Consider the following 26,936-nt stretch of genomic DNA (forward strand, 5'->3'; position numbering starts at 1 on the left):
TACATGGCTAACCACCCGGCCGTAGGCGGCGGGTCCTTCTTTGCCATGTGGGTGCATCATGCAAGCATTCACCTACAAATGTCTCTAGCCACGGAAAATAAATCTTTATTATTTTATATATTCAAAGAAAATGATGGGTGTATCGTATTTATATTTTATAATAATAAGCGTCGTCGTCGTGGCTGCTGCTTGGATAGAATTCTATATATTGTTTGTATTTTTGTTTGCAGATATTTTGAAACTTTAATTAAAAAGAGAGGAAAAACGACGAATTAGTAAGTAGAATTATGGTTAATATTAAATTTATAATATTCATATCTAAGAGATAAAGAAAAAGGCTTTAGAATATATTAGATTAAGATTAGATGATTTTAGATATGACTTTACAAGTGTTCAGGTGTGAGATTTGTAAAATAATTATTCCATAAAGTAGTTACGAATTACGATAATGAGGTGAACATTATTAAGTTTTACTGGTTTTTTTTTTTTTTTATCATTGAGAAAAAAAAGGTAACTATCGTAGACATGCGACCTTAAATTTTAAAGTTGTAGAAGTTTAAAGTTAAGCTGTGCATGTGTCATGCCACAATATGTTAAGAACTTATGAAGGCACAATTAGCACCTGGGTATTCTAAAACTTAATATGAAATAGTAAACACACAGAAGATTAGTATAATTATTTGACTAAGAAATTAGAATATTAGATATATATAATCTTAGAAACTAAGATTGGTAAAACCTAAATATTTATATTATTATATACATCATGTAACATCAATAATAAAAATTAGATATGTATAGGGTAAAGTTATTATACAATGGCTCTTAAAAATAAAAAGTGTATAAAAACACAACATATTGCAATATATAACACAATGTCGATCAAAATATAACACAATTCAGAAAATATAACAAAATGTCGAAGAAAAAAGACACAATTAGACACACATAGACACAATGATGCAAATAAAAAAACACAATTACAAATAAAAAGACATAATGATCAGGGGCGTACCCACATATATTTTTAGGTGGGCGGGCGCACCCCTTGAAAAAATAAAATTTAGTGCTAAATTTCCGGTAAAATCCCGACCGCACCCCTTGAAAATTTTCGTTCGCACCCCTTGGAAATTTTCGACCGCCCCTTTAGGAAAAAAATCTTATGAATTTGTAAAAAATTTACGTAAACACTGATTTTTTTTAAAGTACAACCTAATTAACTTTCCACTTAAGTGATTAACTTTCACTTAACCCAATTAACTTTCTCTTAACCTTTAACCCAATAAACACACCATAACTCAAGCCCATCACAACCTAATAATCTAATTTGAACTAAATATAATAACCCAACCCACCGCAATTTTGGCCACCAAACTCACGAAAACAACATCTCATCACTATTTTCGGGTATGGTTCGATTATTTTTTTTTATTTTCTTGTTTTATTTGGATTTTTAGGAGAAATACAATTGTTAAAAAAGTTTGAAATTTTAGTTGTTTTATTGTTTTTTGAAACTTTAGTTGGTTGATTTTGTTGTTTTAGTTAAAGTTTAGTGTGTTTAAATGATTCGTTAGAAGGAATCAACAATTAAAACTAGGGCTTGATTTTAAAGTTAAAAATTACGAAGTTTGGTGATGATTGTTTAAGTGTTTAGTGTTGAAATTAGTTGTATATGTTATATAGAGAAATAGTTGCTTAGAAAAACTAGCTCTAGATGTTTTGATAGATTTCAAAAAATGAAAACCCGTAGAGCGACATTTTAAATATGTTTGTAACGACATTTGATATGTTTTTGATAATTATATAAATTTTAGTTTGATATTCTTTTGTGTTACATGACCCGACCCGATACGACCCGATACGACCCGATATGAATTGAAATTTTTTTATATATCTAGAGACCTAAAATCTTTAAAAATATTCCGTACCCCCATGAAAAAATTCCTGGGTCCACCACTGATAATGATGTAAACAAAAATATTAAAATCTAAAAGCTAAACATTTAAAATCAAAAACCTAAAATCTCACATCGTATAGTTCAATAAGACAGTTCCAATGTCGCTTGAATGATGTCAATCAGAATCCAGTTAATACCCCTCTTACAACTTCTTATTTTCAGAAGATTTTATATTTCATCTAACCATTATATATAATCTTAAAAACTTAGACTAGTAAAACCTAAATGCTAATATTATTATATATAACATTTGCAAAGTTGGATTAACAGTGTCTGCTGCGTCGTGGCAGCTGGCTATTGGCTTTTTTTTTTTTTTTTTTTTTTTGCTTTTTCCACGTTCAAGCTCCAGAACCATCCACCTCCCTCACGCACCGACAGTTTTACCGTCACCGCCGATTACAAAGCCAACACCTATTTTTGGAAATTATCACTTCCACATACGATCCCTCTAGACTGGGTATCTTAACATGGTGAATCGCCAGAAGAAATGTTGTCTGCAGCGGCAATAATCGAACTCAATCATCCCCGATCTATAACTTCGTGACAGATCAGGGCTCGATTGCTTTGGTCCTTGCATAATCGCCGGCAAAATCACCACCATGGATCACCATAAGTTTGGATTTGACAAAATAGGCGACATGCACGATAGTCACCGGGCCGCAGCGGAACTCGACTGTATTTTCGAGAAAGACAAACGACAACATTGTATGTTTTGATCTAAACACGTTCCGACGACGGCGGTGACCACCACCGGTGGTTGTCGGTTCCGACCGGCACACCGCTGTTATCGCCTCCTTGCTTCGAGACCTGTACCACCGCCTGAAACCCTCGGTTAGTAAACCATAAGGTAGTGATGACGGTCAGCGGTGAAGAAAATCATGGTAGTCGGTTCAGGTGGGTGGTGATGAATCGGGACTCGGGAGAGGGAATGGAAGAGAACATTGAATAGAGGGAAGAAGATGTGGATGCTTATCTACGTCGAGGAAACACAAATTAATTCATGATATAATTTAAAAGGAAATTTTATTAAACTTAGAATGTCGTAAAAAGATTTATGGCAAAAACCAAAATAAGAGATTATAATTTAGGTTAAAGGGTGTGGGGGCATCGTTGGGTCATCAATTCCATGTAGGACCATTGATGACCACGCCCTTTAGGGTAGTGAGTTTGAATGATAGATTAAAAGTGAGTGACATGATGCTGAGATGGAGGGTCATAGAGATCACGAGGGTCATGACAACACCCAATACCTTTAGAAGACGGAACTCATATTATCTCTATAACATTTAGCAATTGCGGTGAACAGTAATTCACATACTTTGTCCAAAGCTACGCAATTACAAGATTACCCTTGCCACAAAATTACAATATTGCCCTTTTTTTAACCTGACATCTCTTTGGTTACCACGCTGTTCAGCGGGCACCAAAGAAAGGAAGATTGAAAATATAAATGAAGAACACCACCTCCATTGCTGAATCTAGAACGAAGTTGTGGTGGTGTATGCGGTTGCACCACCAAGAAACCCTAGATAACCGCTGCATGTCGTCATCGCCCTTCCAGAGACATGGAAACAATCGATTTCCTCTTCTCGACGTCGATTATGCCATACTGTTTATTCTTTTATTATTATAAATACATTTTAGAATTTTTTTATTTTATAATTTGTTGGATTTGATATTTTATAAACGATAACATTTTTGGCATTTGACGATATTATTATTTGGGTTGCTTCTTTCAGTTGCTACACCGAGTGTTTGTACTGTAATAAAATGAACCATTGTCGACTGAATACCCGCCGCGAATCCATCTAGTTATAAACATCATGTTACAAATCAATAATAAAAATAAGAAAATCACATAATTGACAAATCGGATCTTCTAGAAACCGAGAGAATGCATACACACACATCGCTTAAGAAGTTAATAATCAGGTAATTGCCGTTAATCCCATGCCTCTAAACCCCAACCCGACCCCACACATTTTCCATACGGTTTACACATTATTAAACAATTCTAGAGAGAGAAACCCACATCCGATGTGAGAGAAACTGCTTCCCCTATTTGACCCTAATTCATTCGCCCCCATTTCTTCCCCAACTCAAACTAATTGCTTCCTCTTCTCCCCTGTTCTCAATCAATATCAATTCAATTCAATTCAATCATGGGGTTTTTGAAAGATGAAAGAAGCAACAGAGCTTTAAGAGGATTCAAAACCTTATTCTTTTTGGTCACCATGATTATATCCTTTCTGTTCTTCTCTGCTCCGATACTCTTCGCCGTCGCCGATGCTCTGCTTCCCTCAGCTCTCTTATCCGCCTCCCTAACGCCGTCAGACTCGCCGTTATCCTTCCTCCAAACCCTAAATTCCCATTTAAGTAACTACGATTTTCGCTACTCCTTAATCGATATCCCCATAATTTCCATAATCCGATCAGCCATAATCCTCTGTAAGTAATTAGTTAATTAATTAACTAATTCAACATTTTTTTTTTAATTTTCTTATGATCGAGCTGATTGGTGTTTTGTGATTTTTAATTTATTGTAGGTGTGTACGGGCTGTGTGATGGTCCGGGGTTATCAAGGGGGCCGTATTTGGGAATTACGACGGTTTGTTCGGTGGTTTCGTTGTTGTTTGTGTCGGTTAAGGCGTCGTATGTGTTCGGCGGTGGTAGCGATGGGTTTACGGCGGCGGAGGTGGCGTTGTTTGTGTGTTCGCTGGTGTTGGCTGTCGGACATATCTTGGTGGCGTACCGGACTAGCTGTCGAGAACGACGGAAGCTTCTTGTTTACAAAATCGACATTGAAGCTGTAAGTTTTCATGATCAAGATCTTTTATTTTTTTTAAATATATATTTTTTTCGTATAAAAAACCTACCTTGAGTCCACTTGTGTTTTTAAAGTTTTAATTAATTAATATTAGAGTTAAATGCAATTTTAGTCCTTGTATTTGTGATTTGAGCTATTTTGACAGTTTAGTGTAAATGTTTTATTTTTCAACTGTATGTCCAAAAAAGTTTCATCGTTGCCATTTTAGTCCGTGTTAACTTCATCCATTTTTCTGTTAACGAGAAGGGCAATTCAGTCATTTTATATCTAGTTCTGTTAACTAGAAGGACAATTCGGCCTATAAAATAACTGAATTGCCTTTCTCGTTTACAAAAATAACGGATGAAGTTAACCCAGTAGACTAAAATGACAACGGTGAAACATTTTTGGACACTCAGACGAAAAATGAAACCTTTAGACTAAATTTGCAAAATGACCCAAACTATAGGGACTAAAATGACATTTAATTCTTAGAATTATTAATAATAGTTAGATAGTGCATTATGCATTAGAAGTTGTACACCATGCATAAGGGTTAAGGAAGTTGTACGCTATGCTATAGGAGTTGTACATAACCGAAAAAGTGGGGCCCTTGCAAAAGACGTGAAACGTTTCTTGTTTCGCAATTGTTGACTATCCCAAGGGGTGGAGGGGAATTTCTAGTGGTCTATTGATTTATTCAATATATTTGTTGGTTATAGATTGATTAAAATATATTTAAGGAAAAGCAGTTAATTTGTTGAATGTTTTTATTAATTACAAAGTAGTCAAATTTATTGAAAGGCGTTACATAGGACTTTTTGGCAATCTATCTAGACTTTTATTGTTCTGTTAAAAATAGACTGTTATTGTTAAATGTACAAGTCATTAATGCGGGGACCCCCTTATGGCCGGACCATAACATGCCAACTGCAAGAAGGGAGAATGTCCATTTTGTAGGGTAGTAAATTGATTTTGACTCTTCAAAGTAATTGATTTACACGCGGTTTGTTTTTCTTTTGCTTCAAGAAATATCTACAACTTGTAGAATTTTCTCGAATTCGACATGAGAAACCAAAGTCGGTCGTCTTAAAACATAGCAACTTGTGTGTACACGTCGATTTTTTTTTGTTTACACGAGAAGCTTCGTTATGTCATATTCGTTTGAAACGGCTTTAGTTGAATAATGGACAAATAAGAGTTAATTACTGTTTTCGTCCCTATGGTTTGTCAAAAATCACTATTTCAGTCCATTAGTTTAAAAATTGTGATTTCAGTCCCTGTGGTTTCACTTTCGTAACCATTTCAGTTCAACTCGTAACCATTTCAGTCCCCGTACTTGCAAAATAAATAGTAATGGTTACGAAAGTGAAACACAGGGACTGAAATGGTTACGAAAGTGAAACCACGGGGACTGAAATCCGCAAATTTTAAACTAATGGACTGAAATATTGATTTTTGACAAACCACAAGGACGAAAACAGTAATTAACTCGACAAATAATTTAGACCGGAAAATAAGAATTAAGAAATAAACCATTTTAGAATAACATCTACCGATTGAGACGGATGCAACTATAGTGCACTATCTACAGCGAAAGCGTGTTTTAGGATTCATATTCACTAAGCATAACTTTAAAAGAACCTAGAGGGACTTTATTTTTAACAAAATTCCTTCTTTAAAGTGGTGACTTTATTCAACTTTTTATTGCATGAAGTACAAGTTGAAATTCCAACATTCCCTTTTGGTATAAATCTAGCAAGATAATTCAAGATTTAATCTTTTTCCATATTAGCATAAAGGGTCATAAAGGGTTTGCTTTATTTAACAAGACTAGGTTAATGCCCGCGCGATGCCCGGCTTCATTCAAAACCATATTATTTACTTTGAAATATAATATTTTGTACAAACGCATACATTGGAAGAAAAAAACAAAAAAAACTATTCAAATGCCGGAAAAAACTTCCTTGTAGACTACATTTGTTGTTTTACTCGTTACATTCCCATCTTTGTCTAGTATAAGCAACTTCACACCTCATCCTCATAATCTTTTCAATGGCAGGTGTCCACATTCAAGAATGGGTTTCCAAGGTACTCAAAGATTCTTCAAGATGAAAGAATCAAAGTGAAACTGCAAAACTAAACTATTCACATCTCATCCTCATAATCTTTTCAATGGCAGGCCCCATATGCACATATCAAGTTTCAGGTAAAAGAATCTTGACAAAAATGTTTTTACTTGCTTGTACTGTACAACTTCTCGAAGCATGCTGTTTATGGTTTGTATATAATATTATTTAGCAAAGCCCATGCCAACCCATTTTCCCAGACAGATTGCTTGGTATCTAAAAAAGACTACTTTTTTTCCGCCAATCTGTCTTCTTATTGAGACTATTCAGTAAGCACCATGTGCTACACTCCTTAACATTTGGCAACTTGCTCATGCCAACGTGGATAACATCACTTTTGTCCAAGATTTCAGTTAGGTTTAGTTTTTTTTTTTTAAGTTTTTTATGCAATCTATGTTTTTTTTTAATTGTACTTTTTTTTAATAAAGTTTAATATACATGGTAGGTAATGGGTACCTAGTTAAGAACTTGAATTTGAATTTGAATGTAATCTTTGTTTGGTAATGTAATTTCTGCAGGTTTTCCGAAGGAGAACCGTAATTTGATGGCCGTATGTGAAGAGATGACCAAGATATAGATCGTTTATAAACGATGAAGTTTGCGTACATATATGTAAACTATGAGTTGTATTGTGTTTCGATCTTATAGAAGTGGGGATAAGTATCGGGTTTGAGATCTGTCTTCCACGAAAAAAAAAAGAAACATGTATAGATTTTTTTTTTTTTTTGCGTATTTACTAGAGAATGAAAGAAGTATTTACACACATTTTTGTCAAGCATACGAGTTTCTAAGTTTCTACAAACTTTAGGCGAATTCAAGAATGTCTAATGAGGAATATAAGTACCGGGTTTGAGATGTTGTCTTTCACGAAAAAAGCACATGTATAGATTTTTTTCCGTATTAACTAGAGAATTAAAAGAAATATTTACACAGATTTTTGTCAAGCATATATTTTTTTAAAATCATAAAATATAATGAAAATATTTTATAAAATGCCAAAACAACAAATTACAAACAAACGGCAGGTAAACGGCAGGTAAACGGGCAGCAAGCTGTGTCGTAACCCCCCTTTTATAAACTATATGGACATGTTATGTTTAATGCTGCATAAATAAATTGACAAAAGAAAATTAATAACATGGTATACCAAGATTCATTGGGTTTATGAACATCGAGAAGAAAGTAATTTTAATTATTTTATAAGTATATTCTATGGAGTGTTTTTATATATCTCTATACCTAATAAAACAACAAGGTTCTGCCACTTGGCATCACCTCATTAAACCAACACACTTGTCAAAATTCTAGCCCCTCCACGTTAGTATAATCTTATGTGTAATTTTGTGAGATTTTTTACTTTTTTATGTTTAACTAAAGCACAGTCCCCAACTCTCTCTGTAACATCTCTTTCACCCTGTACACACAAAACGTCAAAAACCCAGCTCATACCCATCTTTCCCTTTCTTCTTCAAAATTCAAATTCATTGTTTCCCAAGCCAGATCTACAAAACAAATTCGAAAACCCATTGAGAGAGAGAGAGAGAGAGACAAGAGTTGAAGGGGATTCAGGCGAATCACCACCATCCGACGACAGTAACAGAGCTGCAAAGACAACCGCTCGAACTCTAATTTAAGGGTTTACTTGAAATCTGCTATCCTAGATCTACTAGACGTTATTGGTAAGGTTTTGTTTGTTAGTTTTTTTTCTTTGATTTTTGTTAACCTGACATAGAATTTGGGTTTAAAGTTCCTTTGAAATTGATGTTGATTCGATAGACGTTATTGGTAAGGTTTTTTTTTTCTTGGATTTTTGCTATACTTTAATTTCTCTGTTTTAGCATGTGGTTTTTTTTGCTGTACTTTAATTTCACTTAATTATCGTACGATGAGGGTGAAGAGGTAGTGGTCCATATGATAGATACCAGCTGCACTCACTTTGTTCAAATTCGTACTCAACATGCAGTTAAATGACATTTATTTTGCGTCCAATAATGTATTTATGTTGTTATTTTGTGTTAATGAAGTTGTATCTGTGTAAGAGATTTGTGATAAATGTAAAATTATTATTGATACTTCTAAACTGCTGCGTTTTAGTTATTTCAGCTGAGTGATTGAATTTTTTAGGCGATTTTATCGCGGGATATTAGTTTTCTAGCTTATTTGATGAATGTGACTGGACGGTTGTGAATGACAATACGTTGAAAAGTTTCGTTTTTTGATAGAGCAGGAATCAGATATCAAAGAGCTGGGATAAAATGACAATTGTGGAGGACCCGATTCCAGAGCTTTCGTCTGATTTGTCAACTATTTCTCCGCCGAATTCATATGGATCTGTTGTTCTAGGTGGCACGTTTGATCGCTTACATGATGGTCATCGACTTTTCCTCAAGGTTGTTGTCAACGATCTGTATTTGTTATTTCGTGCTACACATAATAAGCGTAGGATGAGATTTTGGTTATTTTTTGAGTTGTGGTGGATTTGATTGTTGGTTACAGGCAGCTGCAGAGTTGGCTAGGGATCGAATTGTTGTTGGTGTTTGTGATGGACCTATGATTTCCAAGAAACAGGTTTGGACCTTGCTCCTTCTCTGTTTTTTATACGTGCAAATTCTTATATATTTCACTTGCCACCATGAATGAAACAAGTACTCAAATACACATAGAGAACCTATGGATTATGATTTATAGTACAACAGATTTCTTTAGCAGTAAAATGATATAGTGATTCAAGTTGAATACTTGATATAGAAGACTTAAGCAACCATTACTGGTTGGAGTTTTTACACATGGTGTGGGTGATGTACTATCGTCTCTTTCTTAGGAGTTAATGTAACAACTGGATAACATATTTTTCTATGAAATGACAATTGAGAATTCATCTTAGTGGCTTTATATAGAACCAAAGTATCTATGAGGTTCTTACCAGTAAACATGCCCCTGTGGCCAATGCTACTGTTCTATATGCAGTATAATAGTGAAGTTACGCTATTAAGAATGTTGTAAGCCGTAAGTTCTACCAAATTAGAGTTGGTAAAAGTGGGAACGCTTTTATTAAGATCCACCTATCTGAAGTGAAAGTAGGAACACTTCCTATGTGTTGGCTTAGAGTGATTGATTGAATGAATGAGAAAAGTGAAATGCGTGACGCGTATCACATCTTAACACATATACGAAGATGGTTCAATGACTTTTAGCTCCGGCTCCGGCAAGAGAACAATGTCTGATGCTTTTTCAGCAGAATTCGGTAATCTTGATTTGGTTTTGTTTCACATTTTCTCCACCAGTAAGAATCAAAATAAATACAAGTATATACTAGATCTTTATGCATAAATTCTTTGTTTTTGCCGCAAGTTGTTCTGTTCTTGATGTGATCTGTTGTAAAGTTATGATTTTTATCATTGTTGTTCTGGTTTTGTGTATCTTTTTTTTTAATCATTTAATCTTTTTATTGTTAATAGTGCTTATGATCTATGTTTGTATTTGTTGCAGGTGGTTATGTTGGATCCTTGGAGTGTATTGTGGGTGGTGTTCATATAAGAACAGGGGTTAGAGAATAAAGAGTATACAGAAAGAGATGAAGGGAAGGGAAGGGGAGGCAGAAAGAGGTATCGAATGGCAGGGGCCAGATCAAGGTCATGATCAAGAACAAGGGACCTTCATAAGCTTCTCCTAAGGCCAGGGCATCTGGTCGGACCCGCTTTCGAACCAGGTACCCAAGTAACTCCTATAACATATTATGTTCCAATATTATTATTATTTTAGTTGCTGCTAACTTGGTCTGTTTTTGTGAAGCAGAGGTACGATCTTCAAGATTAAGTGTGTATATTGGTTGTGGGTGCTGGTGGGTTGGGTTGGGTTGTGAACTTCTCAAAGAGTCGCCCTCTCCGGTTTCAGCAATGTAGTTTCATTATCTGTGTTTTTTAGCGTCTTTTGGAAATTGGAACCTTTGCTACTGAGTTGTGTAGGTTGTAGAGGCTTTAAGAGTAATGGTAATGGGTGACCCCTTTGGAGATACTATATCTAAGGTACACTGTTGGAAATCAGAGGTAGGGTACTTAAATAATCGGTGTCGTTGCTAGCGCATATCTTCTTTTTTTACCAATCGAAACCCTAATTGGGGTCTGGCTTTTTTTATCTCAATACTAAAATAATTTCTTGAATAAAATGATTTAGGAGGTTTTATGTATCAACACATAACACGTTCGTCCCAGTATTAACTGGGTCAAAAATATCAGCTGTAACATTATTATGGTTCAAATGTCTCGTGTTTTTCTTTTATGTTAATTTTTATTTACCATTTTGACTTTTCAGAGATAAAACATATTTTGAATTGACTGGTTCATTATTAACTGGGTCAGGGTCAAAATATCAGCTGGAACATTATTATGGTTCAAATGTCTCGTGTTTTTCTTATATTATTTTGATGATGACTTGCAGATTTAAACAATTAAAAGAACAAGAAGCAAGGAGGAAACAACAAAAAGAGGCAGAAAAAGCTAAAGAGGCTTCATTGACAAATGAAGTTGACCATGAACTTAAAGCCGATTCTATGAGTTCTGCTAATGGAAGTCCTTCATCTTCAGATTCCAGTCAAGTTGATAGAACTTCGATTTCTAAAGGGAAAATGGCGAAGATTCGGTTTTGTATAATAGCAGAAGAGATCGACAGCATCTTGATGAAAATCTTGAAAAGGTAGCTTTTGAAACTTTTTAACATTGTCTTAAATTTCCGATTATTGAGAAGTGGCAAAAATGAGTGGGTTGGATAACGGGTATTTTTTTGTACAGGTTGGAACACGTAGGTTCTGGTTGAAACATAACAGTTTTTGTTCAAAAGTTTTTTTTATATATAATCAATGTGCAATGTAGTTGCAAAAGTTGCATTATTCAAAAAGTTTAATAAATAAGTAGTGCGCCGAATATGATTAAAAAGTAGCATCACTGCAATAATAATGTAAGTTTTTTAGATAACACGGTTTATGTGGTTTATGTCATGAAAAATAGACTTTGTGCGACTAATGACCTGTTCGACCTATTTGTTTTTTAGCTAATTTTTTATATTATCTGTTCGACCCATTTCTTTTTCGACACATTGCCCAAATCAACTCATTAACAAGTAAATGGGTTTGAAATTGCCACCATGCTCATAAAATTGCAATACCTTATTTACGGGGTTTTCAGCGTCCCTTTTCGAAGTGTTTACGATAGAGTTATAGTGTTATACCTTTATTTGGACAAGCATGGTATGTGTGTAATTAAAGGTTATTTAGTTATTTGACAAACGAGTGGAACCAGCATCTTATGTTATTTTTAATTAAACTCAACATGCATTCTTGTGTAACTGCCATAGGAATGTTGTGGTTTTAAAAAAAAGATAGTTATTGCACACATTGTAGAAATATAGACTCAAAAGTAACCTCCATTCATGGCGTTTTCTTGTCTGAAACCAACTAAATTTTGCAAAATGTTGCATGTGGTGAAGTTCATTTTATTGCAGCTTTTGTTTTAGTTTTGTACCATATGAACTAATAAATATTTGCTTATACGGATTTCTAACGACGGGCCGATTCTACTTGGCAGGAAAAAGCCGCCACGTGTACCACAGAAAACAAAAGCGCAACCAAAGATGAACAAGAAGAATGATCATGAACAACCAAGCAAGAAAAAAATAATGTGGGAGTACAAAAGAACTTGGTTTAGGTTCATGAACACATGGTCATGCACACGCACCGTCAGGTTCGTTTTGATTATACACAAGATAAGGTGTAGATACGTTTAGAGGGGTTCGGATACAATGATGTGGAATATTTGTTTCTATAATCAAGTTTCCATGATATATAGGCAGTGAGAACTTAGAATTCGGGTTTAAAATTTGTCCCGATATTTGTTTGGACTTTATTTATACCATTTTTCGTGTTCCTCTTATATCCTTAACTACTTTAATGACAAAAAGTTATATTTTTGAACTACACATTATACAAACGTTGTCAATTACCAGAAACGATAGATCGATATAATGCTAGATTAATGAATCTTAATGTGTCACAATCGGCCGTTACTTGTCTACTGAAATCCATGAATTTGGAAGTGATTTTGAAGACGTTGATGTACGATCGTATGAACGTATCTTTTATCTTCTCCGTAATGGAGGTTAGGAGCTCCGGTTAGGAGCTCCGGTAATGTTTGCCAAACATGAATGGTTATCCACTTAAAAGAAATCATATATAAAAATTTCTTTTGTATATATAATTTTTTTAACACAACCCATAACCCGTGAAGCTCACGGGTATATAATAAACTATATTTTAGATTGTGAGTCTGTAGGAAAGAGAAATAAATAATAAAATTAGTGTTTGTGAGTTAGATCAAGATATAGATATAGAGATGGACGTGATACGTTATTTAAAACTAAAGATAATTTAGAGAAAAATAAATTTTATATTAAATTATCTAAATGAATATAAAGGCACGAATGTCAATGCTCTTAGATGTTATTTTGATTGTTAAGATATAAAAGATCATATTAAATAATAAGTTATTAATTGTATTTTTTAAACCCGTGTGTCACACGGGATATAGGCTAGTATACATATATATATATATATTTTTTTTATGAATGAACATGGTTACAACTTACAAGTCACAGCTGAAAATTACAAGGGAGGACAGAGCATAAAGCACCGGCCGGCCCGGAGAGGCAGGAATATTGTATAAACATCTCCCAAAAAGATTCGGCACAAGCTGGAATAAAAGTTGGATGGATACAAGAGCTGAGGAGCAGACCTATAAACAATGTTGTTCTTTGCTAGTGGCTACAACTTGCCTGCATTTATATATTTGTCACTCATCATATATAGTAACTTATTATAACTGTGATGTCAGTTAATTAGTTTTCATGATTATAGCGGGTCGGTTACGAGTCAATTAACCTTGAATTTACGTCTAGCTAAAAATAACTCAAAATTTTTTGATCATCAAATAAATTGTTATTACATTTCTATATATATTAATGTCTTACATAGTATTAAAAAATACATATGATCTATAATATTAATACCGATTATTACCGAATATTCAAACAAAATGATATGATATAAACAATAAATTTAAACAAACATTCAACCAAAACGGTATGATATAACCCATTAATTCTAACAAAAGATTTAACCAAAACATCAAATATTGAAAAATGGTGAAAAGTGCAAAATCCGAAAAAGATTTTACTATATGTTGGTTCATTCCGTTATGGAAGGTATGGAAATATTGGTAACCATAACCGACCCACTACTTTCGGTTTTTAAAAAACAATTAACTAATCCATCATTCCATCGGTTTTTTATGGTTCGGTTTTTTCGGTTAATTCGATAATGTGTCAGTTAATTCGGTTTATTACACACCCTTACAACATATATATGATGGATATTATATATGCGGCATGCGCGTTACAATAATTTTGAGTAAAGAACTGTATAAAGATTTGTGTCTGGTTTGGTATTAAACGGCCCTATATAATATAATTGATAAGATCGATACTTATCCCACAGAAACATAACAACATACATGCAAGCATCAATTTTCAACATAATATACAATAAGGGACATGACATTGCATCCAACAAAAAATATGTTTTTAAATTGTTAACTTTTTAGAACAAGACACTAGTTTTCTAACACTATTGAGTCTATGATTTCTGGTTTTACATATATTTAACCCAACTACTTAATTATTGGTACAATATCAAGTAAAGTTGGTTAGTGAAGACAATATTTAGAAGCTATATGTGCCAATAATAATAATTACTAACTAGTTGATTTCCCCCGCGCTTCGCGGCGGGATCTTGATCGACATCGATTCGGTTTATTTTGCACTGACACAATACATGCATTCGGTATAGCAATCAACATCTGATCTACATCGACCAAAAACCAAAAACCAAAAACCAAAAACCATAAAACATAAAACAAACACGATGTCAATACCGATGTTGTTGGGTCACAGTTAATAGTGATACTATAAGTCTATAAGTTTATTGAAACTAAAGGCAAAAATATAAATACCGGTATCAAATATCGATGTTGTTCGTTCAGTTTTACGTTCGGTACAATAGCTACACAGTGTCTACTTTCAATAAGATTTACCGAAAACCATAAATATGAATACCAACACTTATGTTGTTTAGTCGGTTTTCTTTTCGGTATGGTGGCAACACGATATCAATCTTCAATAAGATTTATATCAGAATGTTGGAAAAAATACATAGATGTGCGTTTAGAAAATTTTTAAAAAATTAACGTACACAAATTATTTAAAAAAATATATCAAATACCTAAAACAAATACTTTGAAAAAGTTATTTATTTTTCATGATCCCTCTACTTCAATATATAAATATTATTAATAAAAAAATATAATGAACACTAAATAAAATATGTGTAATATTAAAAAAAATAAATCTTTAAAAAAAGACTTTTACTGTTCATGCCCACTTTGTTTTGATATGTATAATTGACAAAAACGTAAATATTAAAGCACTCATGTTTTTTAATCATTAATTTATAGTTTTCTTTCTGGTATGTTTTGATAATAGAATAAGGGGGTGTTTGAGATTGCGTTTTCAACCTGATTATTTGATTATTGTGTTTTGAAATCGCAAAAAATCTATTTTGAGTGTTTGGTAAAAAATTAATAAAAAGTGATTTTTTACGTTTTGTAGAGTTCAAAACGTGATAATCCATAAGTAGGTCACCCCTTGCTGCAGGAAAACGTGATAATCCAAAAACTGATTATTTACGTTTTCACTTATTTATTTTTTTGAAATATATATACTTGCCAAACACTCAAATAGTTGATTATCTGATTATTGTGATATCAAACAACATAATCAAATCCAAACAATGTTGATTATCTGATTATTGTGATATCAAACAACATAATCAAATCCAAACACTATCTTTCTGCAGCACGTTTTGTTACAGCTAATTATCTGATTCTGATTATTCAAAACGCATAATCTATTTTCAAAACTCAACCCCAAACACCCCCTAATATGGTTTGGTTTTGTTTGTTTTTTCATTCCTTTGCCAGATCCATATTTGATGTGGTATTAATTTTTAATTTAGATATTTTCAAACTTTCCAAAGTTTTGAATAGATACGGACAAATATTCAGACATATGATCATTTAAAATTGACACGAGTATAGTCAAAATCTTTTATATTTCTCAAGTAGAAACATAAACATTAAATCAGTAATCCAACCAGATACCAAAATGACAGTTGCTGTTCAAAATAATAATAATAAAAAAACAAATACCAAAATGAATTTTGGATATCTAGCATGCTAACACCATGTTTAGTGGTAATGCCTTTACCTTTGGACGTTTTGCGTTATGTGGCAGTCCAGTCAGTAATGAAGCATTATGGAGCGTTTTCTAAAATGGGTTTAGTGGGGATGGGGGCATTGGGGGCATTATGTTAAAAGAGATGTAATAAAATTAATAAAAAAACCATCAAAAAATCTTATTAGACAAACAAAAGGAAGATAAAGGGTATTGAACAAACAAAAAGAAGCAAGGCGTGGAAAAAAGCACGCCAAAAGCAATTGTTAGATACACCATTATAGCAAGTTAGCAACACTAATGATAAAAGAATTTGAGGTCTTCATATATTGATCAACCATGATTCTATCTCTTTAGATATAATTTATAAAGGTATAATCAAATTACAAGAAAATGAGATAGTGATCAAAATGTTAATAGCTAGCATTATTTTTAAATTTGAGATATAATAATGACTAACAAACAAACTTAAAGATAAATCAAATATAAAATCTAGATTTCATGACTATAATAGATAATAAAGTAGCTAACATTACATTAAAAAAGGAATAAACTCTAGATTTTATGATATAATTTTTAATCGAAAGTCATATAAGATTAAAAAAGCCACTTGGGTTATATCCTAGTGGTAACACGCAAAGTCACTTTGGTGCCAGACTCAAATTCAAACCTGAGCCAGTGAAATTAGCCGTTAAAAATAGAAGATTAAAACCACGGATTAAACTACCTCTTTTGCTAGACATATTTAACTTTTCGTGAATCACAATCTTGTTTGTGCATCAGTTTTAACAATCAGATTGATCTGACAATAGTCCAAAACCTTTGGCACACTTTATACAAATGAAAATATCTATTTTTTATTTTTATTTTTTTAGCATATCCGCATATGACAAGAAAACATCAAATGGGATGGATATTCTCAAATAAAAAGCAACAAGGATAATATCTTGCATCACAATGACTCGATGACAAAAAACAATACCAATTAATATAATCCTCAAAAAGCATCGAATTTGCTTTGCTGTTTATATAAAAAAGATAATCTACAAAGTTGAGCCAAAAATTTGCACATACACTGGCTTTCATAAAGGGAATAATGGTCCTATTATGTAAAGATAAAAACTTTATGAAGCAGGTCTATCTGACTATCTGGAATTCAACATAAAGTTGTTTATAAAACTTTTTTATTATATAAAAAATTGTATGACAGTTGATCAATGGTTGGATGGATGAGATAAAGATTATCCAGTTAGACTATGAGACATGCTTACCCAAGTAGTATAATTAGGTTCTAATAATAAAACAAAAACCCACATCAGCATATATAAAGATTGAAGTGGGTAATGTGTTTGGAACATGATTAGGAACCAGAGTGGCATAACCAACTTGTGCCACTTTTTTTTAGGTGATCTTGAGTGTTCCCTAATTAGATTATTAGCAGTGGGGGACATGCATCTTCATGTTTTAGGGTAGTCATACAACATAATTGGACTCAAATTGGCTTCATGGGTTGGTGTTACGAGGTGGGTCCATTAAACAAATAACTAGGGGGTGTAAATGAGCCGAGCTGAGCCCGAGTTCGAGTTCTTTCACTTATGAAAGCTCGTGCTTGTTCCGTAGGTAATTTTTCAAGCTCGAGCTCGGCTCATTTATCATATCCAAATTAATTTGAGGGAACTGCTTTTATAAGGTCAAATCACAATATTTAATTGTATTATTTTAATTAAAAATTGTTATAATAAAATTTATAATGACCATTTTGCCCCTGAGGAAAAGGACAAAATAACAAGATTTTATTTGAGAAATCTGAGCTGATTTTACTTTTGTACCAAAATGACAATAAAATTGAAACCACATGGACCCAGATTCAAAAGATTTGACTTTTGGACTAAAGTGGTAAAAGTGACCAAACCTCAGGGACCAAAATGACAGTTTACTCATTTTTTTCATAAATATATAAATATTTATTATTAGTATTTAAATATATATATTTAATATATTAATAAAAAATATATATAAACAACAAGCTCGTTTAGGCTCGCGACACGGCTCGAGCTCGATTAGGGAAGCTCGGGCTCGGTTATTAAACGAGCTTGTTTATTAAGCTCGAGCCCGTTTAAGCTCGGCTCATTTGAGCTTTTTCTCAAGCGGATCTCGAGTAGCTCGGCCTATTCCCTACAAATAATCAAAATAGTAATAAAACAACAAATAGCAGTTGGGCTGCGTTTTAAGTTTTTCATCGGCCCATACTATAAACATGTTTTGACTTCTATTGGCCCCAAGTAAAAACAAAATTGTATGAAACAAACAAATAACCAGTAACTCAATATAGTATGAAACTACAATTCTACAAATAGCAAGTGGGCTTGCTACTATTCATTGTGCTGGACAAAAAGTCCATAAAGTTTAAACATGTTTTGACTTTGCTTGGCCCAAGTAATTTTTTTTTCAAAGAAAAATTTTCATTAAATCAGAGACAGAGACGATTACAGACTAATGACAGGTAGATGAGCAACAAGCTACGCCGCTACCCCCTTCTGAATAGCAAACTCTACCCTGCTAAACACAAAATTCTGCCCTTTAACATGCGCAGTGTTACTACTTACCACCTGCTGAACCCGCTTGACACAGTGCGATGCAATCGGTATTAATATCGTATCGAACTAGTACCGTACCACACAATATGATCTGCACAATACCGATACCAAAATTTGACTAAATTTAAAACCGAATACCGTACTGTATATGATAGGTCGGTGACGCTATGGTACGGTACCGTCAAAAGTCACGAACCAATACCGTACCGAATAGTACCAATACCTAATTGAGCTAAATTCAAAACCGAATACCGTACTAGATATGTTTAGCCGGTACCGGTATTCGGTCCGAAATTTCTCATCCCTAATACACACTGACGAACAAAACTCTATAAGCTTTCGCATTTTCAATCTGTAAAAATCACATATAAAAACATTGTTTCTGATCAATATCGGTGTGATACCATAGTTATTGAAAACTAATTCAACCACGAAATTTCATCTTTAATTAATTTTTAATTTAAAGCCAACTTTTTGAGTAAATTTAATCGATGATCGTTGTGGTAAGGTCGTATATTGATTTGTGGTGATTTTATTTTTAAATTGCAGATATGATATTCACTTGCTAACTAAATAATAACACGTTCAATTATTTTCCCTAATCAAAGTTGAAAAAAAATGCTTATGTAAGATGAAATGACTATAAGAACCTTATAGTTAAAAATCAATAAAATTAAAAAAAAAAAAAAAATCAAGTGGAGTTGGTCATGATCGACCAGTTTATATTTATCATGTGTATTTTCATATACTTGTTATTGCATATTGCATAGTAATAATTTATCAAATGCTATTGCATACTAGTTATTTATCAAATGCACTGTGATTTGTTTTTATGTTATATAAGATAAGATTCAGTTAACAACTAACTTAACTGACATAATTAAGCGAAATGAGAAACATAACTGAATGTAGTACCACACTACCATCAAATGAGCTTAAACACCAAAGAGCTTTTTGCCTAACCGATGTATATGGTTACCAAAATTTTGGTTTTGATCCCTAGTTTTCTAAAAGAACATGGATGGTCTGTATGGTTTACCAAAACGTTGGCTTTGGTCCTCAGTTTTCCAAAAGTACACGTATGGCTCCTATGGTTTGCAGCTTCTAACGCATTTAGTCCACAACCAACAAATCTAAAAGTTTTAGCATGTCCAAGTTAGAGACTAAATGCGTTACAACAAGAACAAACCATAGGGACCATCCATGTACTTTTAAAAAAAACCGGGGAATAAATGCGTTATAAAGTACAAATCATAGAGACACTTTGTGTACTTTTGGAAAGATAAGGGACCAAATCCAAAATTTTAGTAAACAACAAGAACCATCTGTGTAACTCTTTTTCGTTTTTTTCCGTTTTCCATTTTATATGGTTAGTCGCAATAATGCTACTTTTGTCACATCATATTATCTACTCATCCCACTTATACTTATCATTAAACACGTTACTGATAAGCCGCTTACAATCTAACAACCCGCTTATAACTCATCAACATCTATGACTCGTTTTATAAAACGGGTTAAACGAGTTGTGTTTGAGTTGACCTCAATTTATATGGTGCTGGTTAGGATTAAAATCTTTGACACAAATAATAATACTAATTGGGTTCGGGTTCGCGTTTCACATTTCAACTCGCTAACCCTACTAACCCATCAACCAAACCCGATTGATACCAAGAGCCAAAACGGTTCGAGGATTATCCAATAATCCCGCAGTTCACAGTTTAAGCTACAAAAAAAGGAGGGATTTGAACTTCACCGACGTAACCTAACCGAGCGTCTGTGTGAGAGAGAGATTCCGGCGAAGAATGAGGTTTAATTTCGATATACCGGAACCAAACACCAAAGAAGCCCTAACACCACCGTCACACTCAAACTCACACTCACAGTCACTGTCACGGTCGCCGTCATCCGCTACTCCGGCCAACGATGAGGTCGAATGGCTTCCTCTTCAGAACCACCCGATTTTCTCCACTCCAACGGCGGCGAATGATGCTCCGAGGAACCGGAATCTGATGGCTTGGGACGGTGCTTCTCGCCTCTACTACTGGGACTTAAATACGCAATCGCTTCATCGTATTTCTCTCCGGTTCGGTGAACCGGATCCGACTTCAGTCCTCGCTGCTTCCCCTTCAAAGGTCATATAATAGGATTCATCAGTATCTGCTTAACATGTTTTTCATTCAAAATGCACTGGCTATGTGAAATAATGCTAAAGAAATAGGAATTAGGGTTTTGCAGGAGTTGTCAATTTAACTACCTGAGAGTGTGCTAATAATTAAAATTAGGAGGCTAGGCTGCATCATTTCTTCTTCGTGGTACGTAAAACTTATGAGTAGTTGAACGAGTTCGGATTTTTGTTTGATACCTGTGTTAATTGCGTCTTGTTATAATGTTAAGAGAATGTCGACGGCGCAATTAACACAAGTATCAAACATGAATACGACTTGTTCCACTACTCTATAACACATGTCTATAACACAATTGTAAGTTTTACGTACCACGAAGAAGAAATGATGAAGCCTAGCCTTCTAGTTTTATATCCTCAAACACGATAAGACCTGTTTTTCCAGCCCTGTATCTGAGAATGTTTGGTTTCTAGTATTATATTTTGAGGTTTGGCTATCGATTGTTGTTCGTTTGTTTTGTTGTAGTTACAAACATATAGGTTATCATGTTTGCGCTTGTTTTCATTCTTGCTGTTTTGTACATTATAGGTGTTGCGAACTGATGTGGAGCTCAATTTCGTGGTAGGTAGAATTACTATCAACAGACATGGGTCGGCTTTACTTTTAGAAGGATCGAATGGGTTATGTGTTATGTACCTGTATGGGCGTTCTTCGTCAAAAGATAGTGCTGTTATATGCAGGTAGTAAAATATAAAGTATTTAATCTAAATTGTTTCTGTTATTCAAGCTTTAGGATGTTACCTTTTTATTTGTGTGACAACATTGCACCGGTTTTGAAATCATTTTTGTTCTACTGATCTGCAGGACAGTATTCGTCGGCTCAGATCTCTACCTCAACACGAACAATGCCATACGGACTTTAAAAGTATCATGGCACCCTTATAGTGATACTCATCTTGGAATTCTGTCTTCGGATTCGGTTTTCAGGTCTACACTCTAAATCAGCAGTTTGGTTCGGTTTTCAGGTCTCACTGGTATTTTCATTTAACTGTAATTTATGACCGTTACTGTAGGCTTTATGATCTGTCCTCTGCTATTGAGCAACCAGAGCAAGAGTATTACTTACAGCCAGTTGTACGTGGTAGATCAAGGAATGCTTCATCAATATGCCCTGTTGACTTTTCTTTTGGTGGCGATCATTTGTGGGATCGATTTAGCGTATGCTGACTTTTAAATATTTGTTTAGTTACGACATGTTTTTGTTATACGGATTGCTTAACAACTCATTATGATTGATTCTGCAGGTTTTTGTTTTGTTTAGTGATGGTGCGATTTACATCCTTTGTCCGGTTGTTCCTTTTGGGAGGTAGGTGTAACGTTGTAATTATATAGGTTCGCTTTTAAACAAGATGGTCTGATTTCATTTATTTATTTATGTCGTTACAGTGTGTACAAATGGGAGTCTGTATTGGAGATATATAGTGATGCTCAGACATTCGGACTAAAATCTGGTAGCGCAAAAGCCGTTGGTAATGCCACTCTGGCAGTTTCTTGGTTAGAAGCCACGTTTCCCGAGTTGGCTAGACAAGCAGCGGAAGGTGGGACCCAACCTGCTCTAAAATCCCATCCTTATGCTCCATTTGATGCATCAGTTTCGTTACAGGTATCCCTTTTTAACTCTTGAGTTAATTACACAGATAGTCCTTGTGGTTTATTGAACGTAACACCTTTGAGTACTAACTTTTTTAGTAACGGGTTCAGGTTCTATGGTTTCGATTTTGTAACACCTTTTAGTATGAAGGCTATCTGTCATTAATTTTTCTGTTAAATCAGTGTAAAATGACTAAAATACCCTTTTATAATTTTCTAGTAGTACTCGAAGATGTTAATTTCAATAAACCACAAGGACTATATTTGTAATCAACTCTAAAAAAATATAAAACTCATTATATTTGTAAAAAATATATATTATAGAGGTATTTGTAAAAATTTATATAAGGGTATTTTAGTCATTTTACACTGATTTAACAGAAAAATTAACGGCCGTTAGCTTTAACACTCAAAGGTGTTACAAATTTTAAACCGTAGAACCTGAACCCGTTACAAAAAAAAGTTAGAACTCAAAGGTGTTACGTTCAATAAACCATAAGGACTATTGGTAGGGCTGTAAATGAGCCGAGTCGAGCCGAGTCGAGCCGAGCTAGACCTAGCTCGAGCTCGGCTCGAACTCGATTCGAGCTGGCTCGGCTCGAGCTCGAATTTCAACTTGAGCTGAGATTTGAGGCTCGAGCTCGACTCGATTAGAATTCGAGCTAACTCGGCTCGACTCGATCTAGCTCGAACTAACAAAAAACCGCAAAATTTACTACTTAAAAAGCCCTTAAAAATGAATTTGTTCATAGACTAAGGGCCATAATTGCCATTTAATTTAACCATATAGCTAAATATGCAAGTATAAATAGTTAATTCAATTTGTACATTGACTTTACCTTCTTTTATAGGAGAGATACTCCCTTAGTTTTTGTTTTGTAAGCGATGTGGGACAAAAAAATGAAGGATGTAAACCTTATCGAGCCAGCTCACGAGCTCACGAGCCGAGCCAGGCCAAGCTCGAGCTCGGCTCGTTTACAAACCGAGCCGAGCCGAGCTGGCTCATTTACAACCGATCCAATTTCGAGCCGAGCTTTCTTCGAGTTTTTGTCGAGCGAGCTACGAGCCACGAGTTTTTTGAACACCCCTAACTATCGGTGTAATCTTTGTAGTCTCTTAGTTTGCCAAGTTAATATACTAGATTATTTAAGCGAAACGTCACACAAATTTTTTAAAAATATAGGGGCCTCTTCATAAAGTTTACCATGGAAACGAAGAAGATTCTGAGTTCAAAGTTACCGAGTGTGACGGCCGAGCTGTCAGTTTTCTCTACAAGGCTGTAAGCAAAGATTCCGTTCTCGTTACAGTTTGGAGTGGTGGACAGTTACAGATAGATGCATTAGCTGATGAAATACAGCCCGTTTGGATGGTGGGTAACCATCCCCGTATTTCTGTCGATTTGCAAAAACGAGTCGTTGGTTTCGCCATGATTTGCGAAACACATTCCAATGAGGAATCCGTTGTGTCATTTGAACAATCGTCTGATAAAAATATTTGGTTGGGTCACTCACCGCCATTGTTAAAGTTGGGTACTGTTGATTTAGCCCTACCTGGAAAAACGGATACTGGTTCTGTAATATCATTGTTTAACGATCCACTTATTCCCGAGCGAATATATTGTGTTCATGATGGAGGTGTGGATTCAATAGTGTTGCATTTTCTTCCCTTCACTAATCAGAAAAACGGGATAGATGATGACATGAGACCGCCAACTGTACAGTCGGTTCTTAACACGTGCCAGGTGGAATCCTCGGTGTCTTCGTTATATGGTTTTGTGGCATTGGCAGATTCGTTTGGATCTTGTTGGATTGTGGGGCTCACGTCTGGTTTTGAATGTATTGTGCTCGGAATGGAAAGTTGGAATCTTTTGCTTCCTGCTCGTGCTGATAAAGAAAAGAAATTCGAAAGTTTGGAAGAAAATACGGTTACCGGAGATGCTACTATTATAAGTAAAGAATTACTCGCGGGCCCGAAAGTGGTTATTGTGCCACCTACTTCACCGAACCCTGTTGCTGCTGACTCTATTGAAGGGAGGTCTACGCTACATCAGTACTTCAAGCTTTTTCATGAGAACTATGTTGAGTATGCACATAAGGTAAGGTGACGGCAATTCTTAACACGACCCGCCAACCCGACCCGAACCCGACATGAAAAAACAGGTTTGGCTTAACTAACACGACCCGTTTAAAAATGGGTCGGGTTCGGGTTGACCCGTTAACCCGTTTAACTATCTATAAAAAAAACTTTTACTTTTTTTTTTCTTTATTTTTTTTTGTTTCTAACTTAGTCATAATAATGTTAACTTTGATACATTATATTATTTACTTGTCACACCCATACTCAACATTAAACATTTTATCAATAACTCGTTTAAAACCCAACAACTCGCTTATAAATCGTCAATTTGCATGACTCATTTAAAAAAAGGGTTAAACGGATCGGGTTCGCGTTGACCCGCATTTATATTTCTGCGGGTTAGGGTTGAAATCTTTGACCCGAATAATAATATGGGTCGGGTTCATGTTGAACATTTCAGCCCGCCAACCTATCAACCCGACACGATCGACCTTTAACTCATAAATTGGTCTATTGAAGTTACGTTTCATTTCATGTGGTTCCTTAGGTTTACTTTGAGCTCAAACACCATGGACCGCAACTAAAGAAAATAATTGATGAACAACATGCTCGGTTACGTGAGGCACAACAAAAGCTAGCGAAAGTAGAAGAGAAACAAGAAAATTTGGAAAACCGAATAGATCGCGTAATTCAGACTCATGGTTTGTTAGAAGAACGGTTGTTAAACCTAAGAAACCTACCGGGAATCCACAAGAAACCGTTGTCGAAAGCAGAGCGAGAGTTCAAGATGGAGCTTGGTAAGTTGTGTTCAAATAGTAATTCAACCCGTTTGACCAAGTCAACCCGTTTGACCCGTTTCCCCTTTTAGGAAAGTTTTCTTTATTTGACTCGTTTTGAACGTGGTTTTGTTTGTTTTATGCAGACAAGTTTAGAGGAGTGGAAATAGATGCGTTACACACAACCATAGAAGCTATAAATGGTCGAATAAAAAGATATTCATCTTCTCCACAAAGCAAAAGACCGAATCAAAGAAGGCTGATTGCAGGGCGGAGAATGAGTAATGCTGAAGATGAGATGGCCCACCTCAAATCGTCAATTGCTAAGCTTTCTTTAGTCAACAGTGAGAACACCAAAAAAGTCAAACTTGTGGATTCAGCTTTGAGAAACCGTGAAAGCTCAAGTTGATGAAAGGTAACTTATTACAAACTTGTTAGAAATCAAGAATTATGTTATCACTAGCTTTTGGTTGGTTGAAATGCTTTGACTTTTGCGTTGACATTTTGGTTTTGAGTTGATCATACACCTGCAAAAGTGCCTAGCGAATGCCCTTAAAGAAATTTGAAGAAAATGTTATGTTTGAAGTATTATCATGTTCTCGAATAATTATATCGTTTTTATACTAATAATCTGGCAAAACGGAGCTTGGTTCTGGCCATGGTTGTTAGAGAAGTTTTTTAACCCCTTAATTGTTCGGAGTTCTACTTTCACTGTTCACACTTATTGCACACGGATAAACAATTTATCAAAATCAACATAAGTCGTATATAGCCCCCAAAAACTTTATTAAAAAGGGTTTTCTTGATTACGAGTGGTTCTAAGCAATTTTATATGATATTTTATCACCTTTTAACTTATTAAGATATTTTATTTATTCAACCCATGTAATACATGGGTCTATAACCTAGTTGGTATTTATGTTAATGTGGGGCTAACACTTGGTAGAAGCGGATGTCACTTGGAGGGGAGGTGCCAAGTTTAAACCTTGGTAATAGAGTTAGTTTAAAATTATTGGTCATGTAAAGAGGTATGATACCAAATTTCTCGAATACCAATTTGACACATCCCAACCGAAGACGTGTATGCCCGAGCCAGTGGTGGTATTTTACTTTTTCAAATACGATTACATAGTTTTATCTATTTAGCCATATAGATATGATTAAAAAGGTTATTTACAAAATGTAATCTTAGCCAACAGAGACGGTAACTCTCAATTATCAATCTTCATGGCTATTTAGTCAAACAGAAAAAGGTAAAAGGAAATGATAGTAAAAACAAACAAACTAAACACAAAAATAAATAAAACAAAGAAATGAGAAGCAATCAATCTAACACAATTAAACCACACATGATCCAAACATAACCCATACCCAATTCATGATACCAAGTTTGCATATTTGTGTGTAGGTTAACGAATAACGATATCACACATAATCCACCATTCAAAATCAATCCATGGGTGTCCAAGTATTAAACTTTACA

The 26,936-nt window shown here is 34.5% G+C and overlaps 3 protein-coding genes and 1 long non-coding RNA gene across 5 annotated transcripts; all 4 read left to right on the forward strand.

Moving 5' to 3' along the window:
• The first annotated feature begins 3,987 nt into the window (after positions 1-3,987).
• On the forward strand, positions 3,988-7,754 carry LOC110904908. The gene is made up of 4 exons (XM_022150774.2): positions 3,988-4,405; positions 4,504-4,766; positions 6,826-6,972; positions 7,411-7,754. The coding sequence occupies exons 1-3, from the start codon at positions 4,120-4,122 to the stop codon at positions 6,904-6,906; spliced, it is 630 nt and encodes a 209-aa protein (XP_022006466.1). The 5' UTR covers positions 3,988-4,119; the 3' UTR covers positions 6,907-6,972; positions 7,411-7,754.
• Positions 7,755-8,226: 472 nt separating this feature from the next.
• Positions 8,227-10,610, forward strand: LOC110906262 (phosphopantetheine adenylyltransferase-like). Of its 2 annotated transcripts, none has more exons than XM_035983520.1 (4): positions 8,227-8,571; positions 9,115-9,282; positions 9,389-9,460; positions 10,382-10,610. In XM_035983520.1, exons 2-4 carry the CDS (start codon positions 9,148-9,150, stop codon positions 10,427-10,429), a joined length of 255 nt encoding a protein of 84 aa, XP_035839413.1. In that variant the 5' UTR covers positions 8,227-8,571; positions 9,115-9,147; the 3' UTR covers positions 10,430-10,610. The 2 variants fall into 2 exon arrangements, with proteins under 2 accessions (XP_035839413.1, XP_035839414.1); XM_035983521.1 differs by having other exon boundaries at positions 9,120-9,282.
• A 94-nt stretch (positions 10,611-10,704) lies between these two features.
• LOC110906263 lies at positions 10,705-12,771 on the forward strand. Its single transcript, XR_002573786.2, has 3 exons — positions 10,705-10,938; positions 11,330-11,584; positions 12,472-12,771. It is a non-coding gene; the product is annotated as an uncharacterized LOC110906263 (long non-coding RNA).
• A 7,705-nt stretch (positions 12,772-20,476) lies between these two features.
• LOC110904909 (nuclear pore complex protein NUP88) lies at positions 20,477-26,042 on the forward strand. Its single transcript, XM_022150775.2, has 9 exons — positions 20,477-20,960; positions 21,540-21,691; positions 21,816-21,938; positions 22,025-22,169; positions 22,256-22,317; positions 22,398-22,614; positions 23,785-24,696; positions 25,225-25,474; positions 25,600-26,042. Exons 1-9 carry the CDS (start codon positions 20,631-20,633, stop codon positions 25,860-25,862), a joined length of 2,454 nt encoding a protein of 817 aa, XP_022006467.1. The 5' UTR covers positions 20,477-20,630; the 3' UTR covers positions 25,863-26,042.
• Positions 26,043-26,936: the final 894 nt, after the last annotated feature.

The sequence above is a fragment of the Helianthus annuus genome, chromosome 14 (genome assembly GCF_002127325.2).
Source record: "Helianthus annuus cultivar XRQ/B chromosome 14, HanXRQr2.0-SUNRISE, whole genome shotgun sequence".
Taxonomy (NCBI): domain Eukaryota; kingdom Viridiplantae; phylum Streptophyta; class Magnoliopsida; order Asterales; family Asteraceae; genus Helianthus; species Helianthus annuus.

Bases quoted from the DNA above. Each gene is read 5' to 3' on its own strand.
- LOC110906262 (XM_035983520.1), top strand. From the start codon at position 9,148: ATGACAATTGTGGAGGACCCGATTCCAGAGCTTTCGTCTGATTTGTCA. The intron at 9,283-9,388 runs GTTGTTGTCAAC...TGTTGGTTACAG, and splicing joins GTCATCGACTTTTCCTCAAG to GCAGCTGCAGAGTTGGCTAG. The intron at 9,461-10,381 runs GTTTGGACCTTG...TATTTGTTGCAG, and splicing joins CTATGATTTCCAAGAAACAG to GTGGTTATGTTGGATCCTTG.
- LOC110904908 (XM_022150774.2), top strand. From the start codon at position 4,120: ATGGGGTTTTTGAAAGATGAAAGAAGCAACAGAGCTTTAAGAGGATTC. The intron at 4,406-4,503 runs GTAAGTAATTAG...AATTTATTGTAG, and splicing joins CCGATCAGCCATAATCCTCT to GTGTGTACGGGCTGTGTGAT. The intron at 4,767-6,825 runs GTAAGTTTTCAT...TTTCAATGGCAG, and splicing joins ACAAAATCGACATTGAAGCT to GTGTCCACATTCAAGAATGG.
- LOC110904909 (XM_022150775.2), top strand. From the start codon at position 20,631: ATGAGGTTTAATTTCGATATACCGGAACCAAACACCAAAGAAGCCCTA. The intron at 20,961-21,539 runs GTCATATAATAG...TGTACATTATAG, and splicing joins TCGCTGCTTCCCCTTCAAAG to GTGTTGCGAACTGATGTGGA. The intron at 21,939-22,024 runs GTCTACACTCTA...CCGTTACTGTAG, and splicing joins TCTTCGGATTCGGTTTTCAG to GCTTTATGATCTGTCCTCTG.